We start from the raw sequence: 16,134 nt of genomic DNA on the forward strand, positions 1-16,134 counted from the left end.
ATAATTATTGCACACTTTGTGTAAATCATAAAAAACTTTATTTCACTTCTCAAATATCACTGTTTTTCCTCTAATATGATGTATTTAACTGAACTTTCTTATCCAAACGACCAATGATTTATAAAGGAACATCATGAACATTTACAGAGTAACTTTTGCATACCACTGTATATAAGGATCTCTGCTTTATTCCTTAAAAGGAACAATTGCTAAGAAAATAGTTGTCAAACGAAGGAACCCATACCTTACTTGGGTGATGTGTTCAGGTAAAATGGGACATCAAGTAGCTTAATTTGGCTGAATTACCTGACAATTGTATTTTATGACTCATTCTGACTCACTGAAACCATGTTATGGGTAGAAGCCTGCATTTGAGTGCCTATTTCAGGAGACATTCTCTTTCTACTTTGGAAAACAACAGCCTCTAAACTAATAACACTCTCAGAATGGCTACTTTTTCAATGGCAAGACTCAGACTGTGCAATCATGCATGCACCCTTTATTTTTTGTTGTGTTCTCTTTTTTTTGGCAATTGGCCGTTTTGATTGCTTCCTTTCCCACATGCATACTTTCCACCACCGTTAGTTCCCCCATGTCACTATCGTTGGTAGGCACCGTCACTGCATTGTTGCATTAGCAGTGCCCTGAGATGATTGTGGATTAAATATAAAAAGAAGCTTTTTTTCCCCCCCACATTGAAACCATTCTTTCATGCTGACACAATGTTGTGGAGATGAGTCTGGCTATGTGAGATCCATCTGTAGAGGCTGATGGTTGTAGACTCTCTCAATATTGTATTGTAATATATGAATTTGAATTTTTAAACACTGGAAGGTGGCCATCCTCTAAACAGCCTCATAATATGCCAATCTTTATCTCCACTCTCATTTCCCTGTAGTGCAGAAGGTTGGGCTTTCCTCACATGATTGAATTCACCCTGGCTGATTTCACCCTTTTAGTTGCAAAAACACAACAACCTGTCAAGAATGAGCAGGCCTTCAATAAATTTAACTTAGGTTTAGTATCACAAAGGCATCTGTTGAACATTTGACATGTGAGTGTGTGTTGTGTGCATTTGCCAAAAAAGAACAAGAAGCTGCTGAGACACAAAAACAGCCCTATAGGAATGATGGGGTCAAACAAATAACCTGCCCCTCCCTTTTCTCTGACCTCACTCTTTTCTGATTAATCTGCTTGTCCTTGTAGTCCCTCTCTCTCTTGTAAGTTTAATAGTTAAGGATGGATGACAAATGACTACAGTGCAATGATTACGGAACAAGAAGTATTGCCACAACAACCCATGGACATGGAATAGACTACAAAGAAATAATAATAAATACGTAATAGTGACTTGGACAATGAATGGACTTCTGCCAGCCATGACATCAAGAATGGGGGGGAAAAAAGATGACAGGATAAAGTGATGTATCGTTATCTGGATATGAAATGACTTTTATTAGTATGACATTCTTATACGACACAGCCCCAGATAGCTATTAAATTGGAAAGCATTTGATGTTAGCCTCCATGTGCCATAATATAAAACCATGTACAGTCCAGCATCTGATAAAGTAGATTTTGGTGTGGAAATAGCAAAACAAGCTAATATATTTTTTAATAAAACAACTGTAAAAGACAATAAATTATTGATGCAAAGCATAGAGCTTCATTATGGTTATTTTCTCAGTGTGATATATATACGACAGTACAACCATTCAAATTCTTACAGGGAGGCTGAAAGTAAGGACTATATTTTATTGTAAGGTTGATGAACTGACATGTTTGGGTGGTTTTAGGTGTTCTGCGTTGGTTAAAGGGACAAAAACAAGCATATTTACATCTCTGACTTTGAAATACAGTATTGTAAAGTACTGCATGAAGAATTCAAGTACATAATAATGAATAATTAAAGTAAATCTATTGTAGTTGTTGGTGAATTAACTATAACATTTACAGCAACATGCTTCCTTATCACAATTTGACCTAAAATGTACTGAAAACACAAAGGGGGTGACTTACATTTTCAGACATAAAGTTGCCACAGTGCACAGAGGAGAGTGCTTGGAGAGAAGTATGAAGTTTTTATATTTGTGTCACATGTCTTTTCCCTGTGAGTCCAGCCTGTTCACTAGTGTGTGATGCTGGGATACACGGGCATTGAAGGTGACGAGATAACAGTCTTTTATTTCTCACAGTTGGGTCATGTGAATGAAAATGAAAAAGTGCACTTCGTTGAATTTTTTTTGCTTTGATCCTCTGGCTACCTACACACAGACAAAACAGTCACACATTTGTGTACACAGTCACACGCCGCCCACTCCCATGCTTCTATCTGCTGCTTCTATTACAGACTGTTGGTAACCCCTCTACCCCCTTAAAACAAAAGGACCTCTTCCTGAGCTCTTAAACTCCTCCACCCTCAGTTTGTCTATATTTGCAGCATTGACCAGGAGGCGTTATTGTAATTCCCACAGATTTCCTGCAGCGCTGCCTCACACATGCAGAATGAAGGGTCAGATTGTGACGCACAGGAGCATGTTCATGAAAAAGAAATGAAGCAGCACATTACTGAAGGGGGCAGCCATCTTTTCTGCATTACATCTTGAGGGGGGGTTCCTTTCTCAGCTCTCATCCAGGAGCGCTTGTAATGTAGACATAGGCAGCCTAGTTGTCTGTTTTTTGCCAGCTCCCTCTCTCTTCCTGAGTGTTTTTCCTCTGTTATGTCTCTGGGGTCTCAAGTTCGTGGTTTTATCCATGTTAGCAGAATTCCGGTTATGCTGTTGGAATGCCAGGAATGTTCAGAAAAATAGGCAGCCTGATCTGTCACATCCTTTGGTGTGTGCGGAGTGATGAACGGAAAAAGGAGTGTGGGTGTCACCCCGTCACTGAGGATGAAGAAAAGAGGAATGGGACGGGTAGAGATAGAGGTACAGACAAAGGGACGCGTGAAAATATTTAGAAAGGAATGTGTGCAAACAAAATGAGTCTTCCACAAAATTAGAGCACCAACGAATTCAGTATAAAATTACAATAGCAATGCTATAGTTTTTGGCTGTAAAAAAAAGAATGAAAGCCCAGAGGCTAGTCCGTGTAAGAGTCTGTTTCTGCATGTGTAGTTCAGATCTGGAACCCTCCTACTGTCTCACACTCATCTCTGCATGCTACTGGCAGGAGAAGTTTCTAGAAACGGGTATTATAAGAGACTGGAATTCCAAACTGATCTAATTTTCTTACTTTTAAAGCAAGTTGGTTGTCGGTTACTATTTTTGGAGGAAAACTGTGGTCGAAGGAAGAAGATTGACTGTTATTGTCAGATGTGATGGTGCACATATGCTGTTTTAATTGGTTTTCAAGATGCATAGTCCAAGTAGTGGAAGCGTTGAATAAGAAAAAATATGGAAACGTGTGCATCTGCGAGGAGGATCGTCTGTTAGGAGAGTGGGCAGTTTGATGAGCTGCGGTTGCCAGTCATACTGTTTTTCATGTTTACTGCATGTGTCAGTGTTGGTAATAAATGCAGCCTGTTGTCAAATAAAATAATAATAATAAAAAAAGCTAAAAGAAGAACTTGTCCAACAGTTCCAGGTGCATATGCCACTATTGTTTGTCTCAGCGGGGGGGCTGGGATGGACATGAACACTCGCATGTTTCATGGTGCGTGAGGAAGATCTCATCGATGATCCAACGCACGCGTGGCCTCCGATGGTGCTGATGCGTAGTGACCTCTGGGGCGTACTTCAGTACCTAGAGGAGTCCAAATAAAGTCAAGAGGGACAATTAGACAATTATGTCTTTACTCCAGCTTAACACCTCTAAAACTAAGGATATGGCCATTGATTTTAGAAGAAAACAACATGGGTCTCCTCCACCTACTAACATAAAGGGCAGCAGCATAGAGATGGTGGACCAGTACAAATATCTGGGAACTAAGATGGATAACAAACTCAAATTTGACACCAACACTGATACGATCTGTAAGAAGGGACAACAACTACTTTGGAAGCTTAACTCTTTTAATGTTGATAAGGTTATCTTGTCCTTGTTTTACAAAATCTTTTATAGAATCTGTTCTTACTTTTGCTTTTTATTGCCTGGTATCAGGGTTAGAGTTAAGGTTAGGGTAATGCCTCATGCCTCAGCCATATTGTGAAGGTGGCTGGTAAGTCGATTGGTTGTCCACAAGTTGCCATTTATGAGAAGCAGGTTATGCGGAAAGCAAATTCTTTACTGAACTGTGTAAATCGCCCCCTTCAATGTTCATTTGACGTCCTTTCCTCAGGCCGGAGATTTAGAGTTACCTGTTGTAAGTCCAACGGGACAAAGAACTCTTTTATGTCTAGAGCAATACGTTAGCTAAATTTGCAATTTTTTTTTTGCACACCCCTGTAAATCTAATTGAATTAGATGATTAGGGAAGAAGGACAGTGTTTTAACTTATTACTTTTAACTTGTATTAGCCAGTGTTAGCCCTGCGATGGATTGGCGAAATTGTCCGTGGTGTACTCTGTCTATCACCATATGTCAGCTGAGATCACTAAAAACACTAAAGGTATCAATTTCTTATCCAACTAGTGGATAAGGAAATATGATATTAAAGCAGTTATTAAGCCAAGTGTGCTTTTGTTAATTTTCTCTTACCAGCGGCACAGGATAATAAAAGCATAAACAATCCACAACAATTGTCAGGCATCATCCTAAATGTTAATATCTAGCACGATCTACACCAAGAATATCAGTAGATACTTCAAATCAAAAGCCAATATCGAGGAATAAATTAGTATTGTGAAAAGTGTAACTCAAAAAAACGAGAAAAGTTTTGTTTAGGTGATGCTTTAGCCACCATCAGTCAGTGTCTTTATTTATATATTTATTTATTTATTTCCTACCTCGTGAAGTTTTGGCACAGTCTTCAAGGCCTGACAGGTGCAGCCATTGTTCCAGTTATTAGTTCCACAGCCACAGTTTCCTCCACAGCGTTTGACCAGCAGACACCGGGGGAAGAAGACTGCGTTGGTGGTCCTCAGCTCCTCGCGCAGGTTGATGGAGTAGTTGCGTGGGGTACAGCTGTACCGCTTGACATCATCATAAAGTCTGTTTAGATCAACTGGGAGGTGCAAGAGAAACAGAGAACATTACTTTGTTTGCATTATTTAATTATTATACATTATACTAAAAGATGAGAGGATGAAGGCTAGCAAAGGAAGCAGGGGTTATTAATTCATTAATCGACGGTGAAGTTTAAATACAGAGACCGTGGCTTTCAGTGGTCAGTTCAAAGAAGAGCACAGAACGGTAACCTTATCCAAGCACATCATTTATCCTGCTCATCCCATGTTCCCAGAGGTAGTAACGCTGGCATAATATTAAAATCGTCTCAAAGTATTTTCACTCCAGCCTGATTTATTCATAACAATAATGCAAAGAGGTGTAAAAGGTCATGGTCAGTTTCCGTAGATGCCCCTAAGGTTCACTGAAGACTCTCTCGACTACTGACTGATACCGCAAGCACTTAACTCATCAACAGCCACGGGTCTGCTCTCTAAACCACATAAACGTTCAGGGGCTATGAGAAAGGCTGAATGATTGCAGGCCAATTCTTACCAAGAACTGTAAAACCAATAGCAAGGTCCCAGAAAAAGATGAGAGCAGCATAGCAAGTGGTGTCGTGATCATTCACCATGACTAAAAGATTATACTGTGGATAATAGACTTGGAAATGATGGCCACTGCAACTGCCAACACTGTTTCTCTTTCATAGAGATGATAATATTGAAAAATCCTGCCTTGAAATCTGCCAAATATTCTTTAAACAAATTCATTTCAACATGATTTTCTGATTTCTATGATTCAAATTGATGTTTGATGTTTACATCTACTAGCTTTGTGGAGTTGGCAGAAAAGATCAGCAGAAACTGCCTTGAAATTGCAGGTGTATTGAATCGGTATAAGGACGACAAGTCTGTTAGATGTGCTACTGAATTGTGTGCGCGACATGAGCGGAAGTGCCTCTGTGTTTAGGGAAATGTAGTGGCAATGATGATAAGCAATTGTGTGAAGAGATTTGTGTGCTGGTGTTTATGCTTTGTCCAGGTGTGTATATGTTGTGCATGAGTGTGAGACTGTACCTTAATGACTAAGTTTGTCTGCTTGAGGGTTCAATCTTCGAAAAGCTGTGGTGTGTAATGTTGTCAGGGAGTATAGAAGAGAGAAGGTGACAGGAAGACTAAGAGTAAGCAAGAATATCTGAATGACCATGACACTTTATAAGCCTCCAGTGGCACAAAAATTCTGTCCGAGTCATGAGATCTAGGACAAATTTTAGTGGGAATGGCTTGTCCATTTTGGAATAGAATATGGCTCGTGCTACACTTTTCTGTATGAACCCAACCGGAGCCTGATGAAGTTACTATACATTTTGCCAAGTTTGTGTTTTCCTGTCCCTGGTGTGCATCTCTTACCATGTTTACTTATAGTTCTCCCTGTGACTATCATAGATATGCAGGCAGCATAGATATACTGTGCATGCACTCGAGCGATTCCACCTGCATGCCAGAAACTCAGGCCAAACCCTAATATATATTTTGAAATCTTCCAAATCTGGTCTGAATTATCTTGTTCTGTTTGCTTATGAAAGTTTTGGGTTGGGTATACTATCCATCCATCCATTATCTAACCCACCGTTGGGTGGGTGGGTGCTGTGCCTATCTCAGGTGACATGGGGCGATAGGCGGGGTACGCCCTGGACAGTTCGGGGTTGGGTATACATAAAGTTAAATTTGAAAAAAGAAGCTTTACTTGCAATCGAGGGAAACGCAGGCCAGGACACTCATGGCCCTGCTGTTCCAAAGTCGAGGCTCAAATCCTGAGGAGTATTTGCCATCAGGGGCCCTTGACGGAATTGGTGACATTTTTATAGATCGACATTCTTTTGACCTTGTCTTTTAATTTACTTATTGATTATTTTATTTTTATTATTATTTATCCGACCCATGATGACAATTTTATTCCTCTAAATCGAGGTTTTTGTTTGTCATTTTTATTTTGAAGCTTTAATACCATTTATATTGAACTTGTAATACTTGGGAAAGTGAGACCGTTTTGTCAGGTCCTCACAACTTTAAATGGCTTTTAGGGGTCAAGACTTGATATTAAAGTTAGGGTTGGAACTAGGTTTTGGGTAAGGCATAATTATAGTTGTGATGGTAAAGGTAAGCGGCTTGGGAATGCATTATGTCCATCCTCAGTAAGAATGCTGCACGAGAATGTGTGTGTGGGAGTTACTTGAATGAGTTTCGCATTCAATTTCCTGATCACACTAACTGTCCTCTGTCCTTCATGGTAACAGCAGTGTGTGTGTGAGAGAGATTGTATATGTGTGTCTTAATGAAAACAAAGCTGGGCTGCTGACTGTGGCAGATTTCTGCTCCACTGCACTGGCTGAATTTCCAATTAGAGCGAGCTTCACTGGTACAGAGTATCAAAGATCTGCAGCACCTATGCACCCCTCTGTAGTGCTGCAACATGCACAAACTCCCCTTATATGGAGCCTGATGCCAGCAGAACGCACACATGCTCCAATAAATAGGGATAGATTTGCTGTCAAGCGCAAATATTTACCAAGGAACAAGACAGTCCTCGGGGTAGAAAGATGGAGAAATAGGGGGGAGAGAGATATAGAGACTCAGGTGAAAGAGATGAGACTGAAACTTACTGAGGTTTCTTGAATACATACACATCCTTGAGCACATTCTCCACTTGACTGATGTGTAATACCAAATGTTCCTATCTGCTCCAAGACATCCGCTCTAGCTGTGTCCTAAGGACAAAATCTATTGCCTCCGTGACTGTGGGTCATTGGCACTGACGTCACAGTAAAGAATTGCCTTGAACTGCTGGTCCGGCCTCACCTTAAATCTGTCACCGACTTATTATTACAACCTAGAAAGCAAACTGCTCCTTGATGATGCAACAACTCAGTCAGGTTTTGGATTTGTCACCATCATTTATATGTATAGATTTTATTAACATTTTATTTTGAGTAAAAGATATTTTCATACCTGAACTCAGATTACACCAGCAGACAACCTAATAATAGCCCTCTATCATATTTAACACAGACTGCATAATGTGTGTTCCCAACCGAATATGCAACACTTCATTAGCGCCATTTCATTCGTCATCACCTTTGCTATATTTGAACATAAGGCAGCCACGTGGCTCCATCAAAGTCATTACAGCCCTAACTAATATATTCCTCACCTAACCGAGCCATAGACTTTGTCCTCTGTATTGCTAGATCACTGATTTTTAGAGTAGCCCTGTATGTAAGAATGGACCTCCTGATGTGTGAAGGCTGCAGGCTGTCCCCTCCCCTCTATTACAGCAGCTAGCATCATCTGTGCCAGTCTGGAGGGGAACACTGTGAATTGAACTGCTCAGATATTCCTTTACAAATGCATCATGTCCAAAACCTTCTGCACAAAAACATCAGTCTACGATGTTTTCCCTGCCAGGCTTACATTGTAATACGCATAGAGAATGATATAGAAACCGTATATACTTGCAAAATGTATTTGAAATGATGGTAGTGTGAGATGTAAGATCTCTAAAATACACGTAAAAAGCTTATCCCAATGTTGCACAACCCAAACCATTTTTTATTTCAAAGTGATTATACACTTAACAGCCTTATGGGTACTCTGCCAATAATCTCTCCTAAATGTTGCTCACAGGACTTTTTAAATTAAAAGACTGTAACTGGAGACTGTTTTTTGGTAAGTTTCCTGTAGGATTCCAAAAATTCCGAATTTCCTGTTCAAATACAGGGGAGAAACGTGAGGTGCAGCAACATTGGACTGTGCTGTCCCTCACACACTTGATGGATGCATGCCTGTTGCCGTCGCCAATATTTGCAGACGCCTTTATTGTACACCCTGACTTTCCACAGTCTGGCTATTATCTTTAATGAATGTGTGTGACATATTTAGTCTTGCTGATCGGACATAAAACCACTGTAAAAAGGCACAATGTGAGGCAGACAGTACCTTGCCGCACTGAGATGTGAGCCCAGGGTGATTGTTTCTGCTGTTCCTGGAGGGTGCAGAGAAAATGCACTCTCTCGCCGCTATAAATGTAACGTTCATTCTTAGCCAAATATGCATCTTAACTATGTGTGCATAAAGAATGCAGATGAGCTAAGCATGTTGCCAATTCAAGAGTGAATAAGGTACTTTTTTGGGTTCATACATTCATAAATCTCACTTTGACTGAGTCGGTGCCTCACCAGCCTTGAACCTCACCCCCACGTCACTGTGTCTACTTTGTTATTGAGTTCAGCGAATCAATAGTAAATATAGTTTTTGTTGTATCTGGTCATGTTATTTGTGTTAGTTCTATGGTTGCTAAGCAATATTGTGATGTGCCATCACATATCATTTGCAGTACATGTGATGGAGTAAAATAAGTGATTATTATCATACTAAAAGCACAAAGTGCATATTACTGTTCTGAAAGCCAGACAACAAGAGTCAGTGATATGTGATGAAAATAAAAGACGTGTTGGATAGAGATATACAATTAAGTATAATTTACCTTTATTGTGCCTGCTTGCCAGATGATAGGCCCTAGACATGTAATGTATGTGTGTTTGAGTGTAGATGCTGTCTAGGTCCTGTTTCCAGGTGTTTGGGTTCAGGGATTTGAGAAGCTGCTCGACAGTGTCGTAATTCGCTATGGTCTGGTCCAGATCCTCCAGCGACAATGGGACTTCCGTGACTGTCGTTGGCATCTGGCCGAGAGCACTGTCCTGCAAAGAGCAAAGGTCAACATTTAGAGTGATCAACATCAAATTAAGTTTTTTTTATATACAGCTCATTCTTATAATATATTCTTAGTCATATTACATGCAGCACTTTGCAAAAAATGTTCACGTGTGGGTCACGTTAGTATTTCCCCCACCATTGAACAGTGCAGAACAAGACACAGTGGTTCAAGAGTTTTTAGTTTGATCTGCTGTAAAAATAATATGTAACGCATCTATTTATAAAAAATAAATAAATAAATACAGTTTTTGTAAATCCTCTCCATGCACACCCCATCCATTTACTCATACATGTAAATATTTGTGTATTTTGAGAACTTATAAAAAACACATGGAGAAGGGAATTTCTGAAGAAATTGCAGTGGGATTGCTGCCATCTGCCTGAGCTGAAGCCAATGTGGCACGCTGCGTTGAATTGAAGTTTAGTGTAAAATGAGGGATTGGAAGTAAGAAATTTCTGAATTCATCTGAATACATCATTTAGGGCTGTCACTGTAATCACAAACACGAAATACCGCAGTATGAACGCAGCAAGATACAGGAAATGACGAAATACAGCACAACCACACGACATCAATTCATATTAAGACGGGTTTGGACTCGACTGACGTCTGCTTTTAACTACTGTGACTATCAATCTGCTAGAAATACACTCATTTTGCTAGATTTGATCACAGCTCTCACTGTCTTTCAGCGAAACTCTCGCAAACTCACTGCTTATACATCTAGAAACAATGTGGGTTACACCTATATTCACATACAGTCATTATCCTAGCCTAGCAGTTAGCTTAGCAGCGAAAGCCATTCGCTCTCCCTCTCAGTCTCATGTGGGTAAAGTCTAGAGCTGAAACGATGAATCCATTATTAATCCATTACTAAATTAATCGGCAACTATTTTGATAATCGATAATCGGTTTGAAGCTTTTTTCATGATTAAAACAAGATTTCTGATTATTTTAGCTACTTATATGTGAATTTTTTGCTCCACAAAACAAAGAAATCATTAAAACTGAATCATTTTGGTTTGTGGACAAAACAAGACATTCAAGAACATCGTCATTTCCAGGTTTGACGAACACTGATCAACGTTTTTTTAACATTTTCTGACATTTTATGGACCAACCGATTTATCGATTAATTGAGAAAATAATAGGCAGATTAATCGATTAGTAAAATAATCGTTAGTTGCAGCTCTAGTAAAGTCAAACAACTGTGAAAGTGTCACAAATCAATACTTTACAATCCTTGTTATACAATCATATTGAAGTAGAAGATATTACAGAGGGAAGATGGAAGGATACCACTTTTTTGTGTCCTATACCGAGTAGTATGATAGTATGGAGCAGTCATTTTATACCATTAACTATGAAGATGTTAATTAATTTGTGCTGAGTCATTTGAAAACATCATTTTTCAACTGTGTAACAAATATTGTTGTCCCAAAAACAGGAATAAACAGCCCAAACATGACTATACTGACACCAATACCAATTCCCTTAATGTGAACATTAGCTGTCACTGTTTTTACCTGTGAGCAGTCTAACCTGCTGATCTGTAGTTGCTATAACGATGGCACCTCATGAGTTGCAGAGCAGGTCCATTTAAAAAAATACACAAAGGGCACCACTGACGCACCTTCTGAACCACTCATTGTCACACAAAGACTGTACTTTGTAATGCTGAAATGTCTTTGAAAAGGTTTCATTGACGACGTAGGTTTTGAGAAATGGATTTTAATGGAGTTAAAATCGGTGTGAAACTGCTGTTTCAAAATTGAGGATTTTGTGTTTTTGCCCAAGAGTGGGAGAAGTCAGTTTATATTGCACTCTATGGAGAGGCTAGATGATTCTCCTCTCACTCGGGGAGATGTAGTTCAAATTCTGTAAGCCACTGTGTTTTTGGTGGTCACGTTGTACGAGAGAAGACGATGGTTTCCTCTACATACTGGTAGAAAATCCTGTATGAAGAGTAACATTTGTGACCTGGAGAGCAAGTTGAAGAGAAATCTTTGAAAGAGTTGAGCAACCTCTCTCCACTGCAGCATGTGATGTCATCCACTCAAGCTCTGAACCAACGTGAAATTCTGGAAGAGGCTGAAAACGTGTCATGAAAGAGCTGAATTGAGGGATCAAAGTCCCACTTTTTGTGAACATTTTGAAGTTTGAATGAAGCTTCCTTTACCTTAGTCAACCTTAACCTTCGTCATAGTCCTTGGAAAAAAGTTGAATATTTCGGAGTAACATCTGAATGTACTAAATAATGTAGAAATTGAGTTGAAGTTGACAAGTTTCTATGTTAAATGATGTGGAACAAGTGAGAAGCTGGATATGTGTTTTTAAAGGGAAAGGCAGAAATACGTTTTCAATTCATTTTAATAGGGATAAGGTGCCATTGAAAAACACTGAATACTTTGACTAATTCTGAAATATTACAATTGAAAAAATACAAGCAATAACATATAGCGGAAGCAATCTCGCTAACTATATATTTTTTTCTTTATGTGCTGTGGGTTTTCCTCTATACTGACATGTATCGCCATAGAACACAGATGATTGCCAAATGACCACTGCTCCCTGCTGCTCTTTTTCTCCATAAAGACACACTTGCAATCAATGCTGACAGCATGTAGGACTATTATATCTGTGACTTCAGCTGCTATAATCAGTGCTGACCTCCATTCAGGCAAAAGGACAAGTGATTAGAAAATGTCAGAAGCTTATTGTGGAGGCACGGTAATTAAAGCTGACATACAGAAGCATACCGCGTGAGCCCTAACATTCGTAAGCATTTATGTTAACGACAGTGACTTAACATTATTATTGTGCTACAGATAGGTTACCCTGGCTCTCGTAAAGAATATTACATCACAACTGAATTGAATACTGAAGCGTAGTCCAAATGGTAACAACATAGTAATACGATGATTTTAATTTTGTTACATTAAGTTAACATCACCTTATTTCTAATGTAAGTTTTACCATCATATTTCCAAAGAATTATCCTGGTAACAGCTTGGTATTGATAATTATTATTATTATAAGCTGCCATCAGTGTAATGCCTTCACATTAAATGTTTGTGAATGAGAAATAATTACCATGAGATAAAGCTGAAACGGATCATCCGTTTGTATCTCTTATGCACCTTTTGCTATTTTATTGACGAGTTATTACATATTATTGCCTGATTATTACCTTACTTTCACTGTACTAAAATGTTAAGTGTTACCTTTAATAACCACAAATGAGTTGAAAGACAACCACATCACAGAATTGGATATTAAGTAAAGGAGGCCATGACAAGCCATGAGTAGATTCCATCTGCACTAGCAGTGACATACCCATATATACATTACAGTACATATGCAAAAACACCCACATACATAGAGTATAACCATAATTTACTGATGTGGAGAAGAGTTATGCAGCCCAGCACATGCTAATTATTATGATCACATACAATATGTCACTAAACCCAAAAGCCTGCACACAGAAATTACACTGATTACACGTACTTATAAAATCATTAGTCAAAGGAAGCATGTCATTATTGTATCTCAAGCTTCATACATAATGAATACTGTGCATGCATGAATGAGTATATTCTGAATGGATGTGTGCTGGCCCATGTAACCATATGGACCGTGTGTGTGTGTGTGTGTGTGAGCACGTGACTTACCAACATGAGCGTAGTGACAGCTTCCCAGTTGTTTTGGGCTGCAGGTAAAGGAGCATCATACTGTGGAAATGCAAGGCAGAAATAATCAATCAAACAATCGATCATTTCAGCAGGTAACGGATAAGGAAATATATCCATGAGGAGAAAAGTCATATTAGGTTTAAGTGTTTTTTAATGTCCGTCATGATGTTTTTGTGCCTTTAATATTTCAGCCAACATGGATTAAAACACATAGCATAGAATAACATGGAAGGCAGAAAAGTGATTCAAATTGTTAGACATATCTAACTAGTACTCCAGATGACAGATGGAGATGCTGCTCTGTCTTGTTGTTCTTGGATTAACTGCTGCCTTTGATACATTGGATCACAGCATTTGTTTGTCTCGCCTTGAGCAGCCCTTAATTGGTTCACGTCCTATTTATCAAATAGAAGCTTCTCTGTTTATCCATCCATCCATCCACTGTCGACTGCTTTATCCTCCACAGTAGGCTGTCAATCCCAGCTGACGTTATGGTGAAAGTGGGGGGTTCACCCTGGACAGGTTGCCAGTCCATCCCAGGGCTAACGCACACGGAGGAACTACCATTATGCCTCACACGCTCACACCTATGGAGTCTAATTAACTTCTGTATGTTTTTGGACTGTGAGGAGAACTGGAGAACCCAGAGGAAACCCATGGGGAAAGCATGCAACAATGCTAAGAACTATGCTGCTTTCTCTGTTCATCTGGGTCAATATTCCTTAGCCACTTCTCTTCTTACCCTTGTTGTGCCTCAGGGATATATCCTGGGTCCAATCCTTTTCTCACTGCAACTCCTTCCCTTGGGTCTATTTAAAAAAAAATAAAAAATACATCTCCTTCCAGCTTTTCGCAGATTATTTACAGATATATCTTCTCGTACTGTAAAAACAGCTCGGCTTCCATTCAGTGTCTTTGAGACAAACTGTGTGTGATGTCAGGGTATATAAATTCATTTTACTTGACTTGGCTTGCAACATTTAAAAAAAAAAAAAGCTATATAAATGTTATTATTATTATTATTAGACGTCTATGATAATCATTATTTTCTCTGACTTAGGGTTGCTGTAAGTGATTGTTGCAGTATAGCAACTTCAGTAAAAAAAACTTAGATTAGATTAAAAAGATGATCAGATGCGACAGCAAGTCAGGCTTTCAATGACAAACACTTCTGTGTGCGACTGTGTGCATGAATGTGTTCCGTTTGCCTTCACAGTGACTTTAAACGTGTACTACATGGGGCAGAGTGTTGACATTTGCTTCACTTGTAAAGGTTATCCAAGATATTCAGGTGTCTGTCTCGCTAACTGATGAACTGTCATTATGTCAGCAACATTTAAAAAGAATCTCCATGAAGGCTGGTCATGTGCGTGTGTGTGTGTGTGTGTGTAAAAGAAATCAAACTGGTCAGAGCATGTTAAGGTGATAAACACCTATCAGACTGACATATTTGGCACACATGCACACATTTTTCTTTTAGCGTGCACACACACACAGAAGATATTAAATCCCTCTCCTGGAAGAGTCTAAAATACCATCTCTACGCAAATGGAACAGTAAATCTGTCTCAACCATACTTCAAAGACATGGTGCCCTCCCTTTGTCTTAGTCTGTGTGTGTGTGTGAGAGACAGTGGGTGTGTGTTCATGAATGTAATAGAGTTGACATCAAAGCCTGACTGTGGATAAATGTGCTCATACACACAAATTCACACCCAACCCAGCTGTCAATGAGGTCAGAAGGTTTCCTGTAAGTGAGACAGTGTGTGTGTGTCTGTGTGTGAGAAAGAGTGAGACTAAACTCATGTTTACAGATTCCTACTCTCATCTCCTTTTAAGGTTAAATTCTTCATGTTAAGCCCATCTGGGCCACTTGATAGGGCTTGGAAAAGACATACAGAAATCACAACTTGTAGTAACCTCAGCACGCAGACTGAAGTCACATGCCACAGAATCAACGCTCACCCCTCGTTAATTTTTGCAGTATCATCACTGATGAACCCCTGTATAATGTATATTAAACTTCAAAAATGCATGTAAATGTTTGTTGGTTTACTTATTTTGGACAGAAAATATGGTAAATTGCCTTTAACTGCTGAGGCAGCTAATGTTCATGCTGCCTTTTTGCAGTCCATGTCATAAGGATTGAGTTCAAACATATCTGTATTCATTCGTCACCCTGCGTCTGTGAGGGGAAATTAAATTTAAATTCTGGTCAGCGATAGCGAAGCACATTCATGCTGCTCTTTGCTGATGTATCAAGTGTGAACATGTAGAAACGGTACAGAAAGGTCTTGACGGGGGTCTTGTAAGTTAGTGTGACAGGTCTGGGAAAACAAAGGTACATGGTTCACAATTTAGGTTCATAATTTTAAATATAACATGCAAACTATGTAGATTCCACACCACGTAATGAAATTCCATGTAAATGTATATGAAGTCAAGAGGAAATATAAGGCGAGCTTGTCAAGTTGCTCTTCTTGAAGATGAATTGTTTAGGCATACGCATTTTTATGTAATTTATGAAGAAATATTTATCATCGAAGGTACAAGTAATATTTCAGGCAATATCACTGTGGTTAGGAAGCAGATTCTTATTTACAGTAGCAGTCTTGTGG

The 16,134-nt window shown here is 39.2% G+C and overlaps 1 protein-coding gene across 1 annotated transcript in view; it reads right to left on the reverse strand.

Annotated features, from left to right (window-relative positions):
- Positions 1-1,490: 1,490 nt before the first annotated feature.
- The window catches only part of pdgfd (platelet derived growth factor d), a 48,334-nt gene continuing 33,690 nt past the window's right edge, over positions 1,491-16,134 (reverse strand). Inside the window, exons 4-7 of the mRNA XM_083887355.1 lie at positions 13,497-13,556; positions 9,592-9,805; positions 4,887-5,104; positions 1,491-3,744 (exon numbers count right to left, since the gene is read on the reverse strand). Coding sequence (XP_083743481.1) covers positions 3,610-3,744; positions 4,887-5,104; positions 9,592-9,805; positions 13,497-13,556 — 627 coding nt within the window. The 3' untranslated portion in view covers positions 1,491-3,609. The remainder of the gene's footprint in view (positions 3,745-4,886; positions 5,105-9,591; positions 9,806-13,496; positions 13,557-16,134) is intronic.

This window comes from Microchirus variegatus (assembly GCF_963457635.1).
Source record: "Microchirus variegatus genome assembly, chromosome: 3".
Taxonomy (NCBI): Eukaryota; Metazoa; Chordata; class Actinopteri; order Pleuronectiformes; family Soleidae; genus Microchirus; species Microchirus variegatus.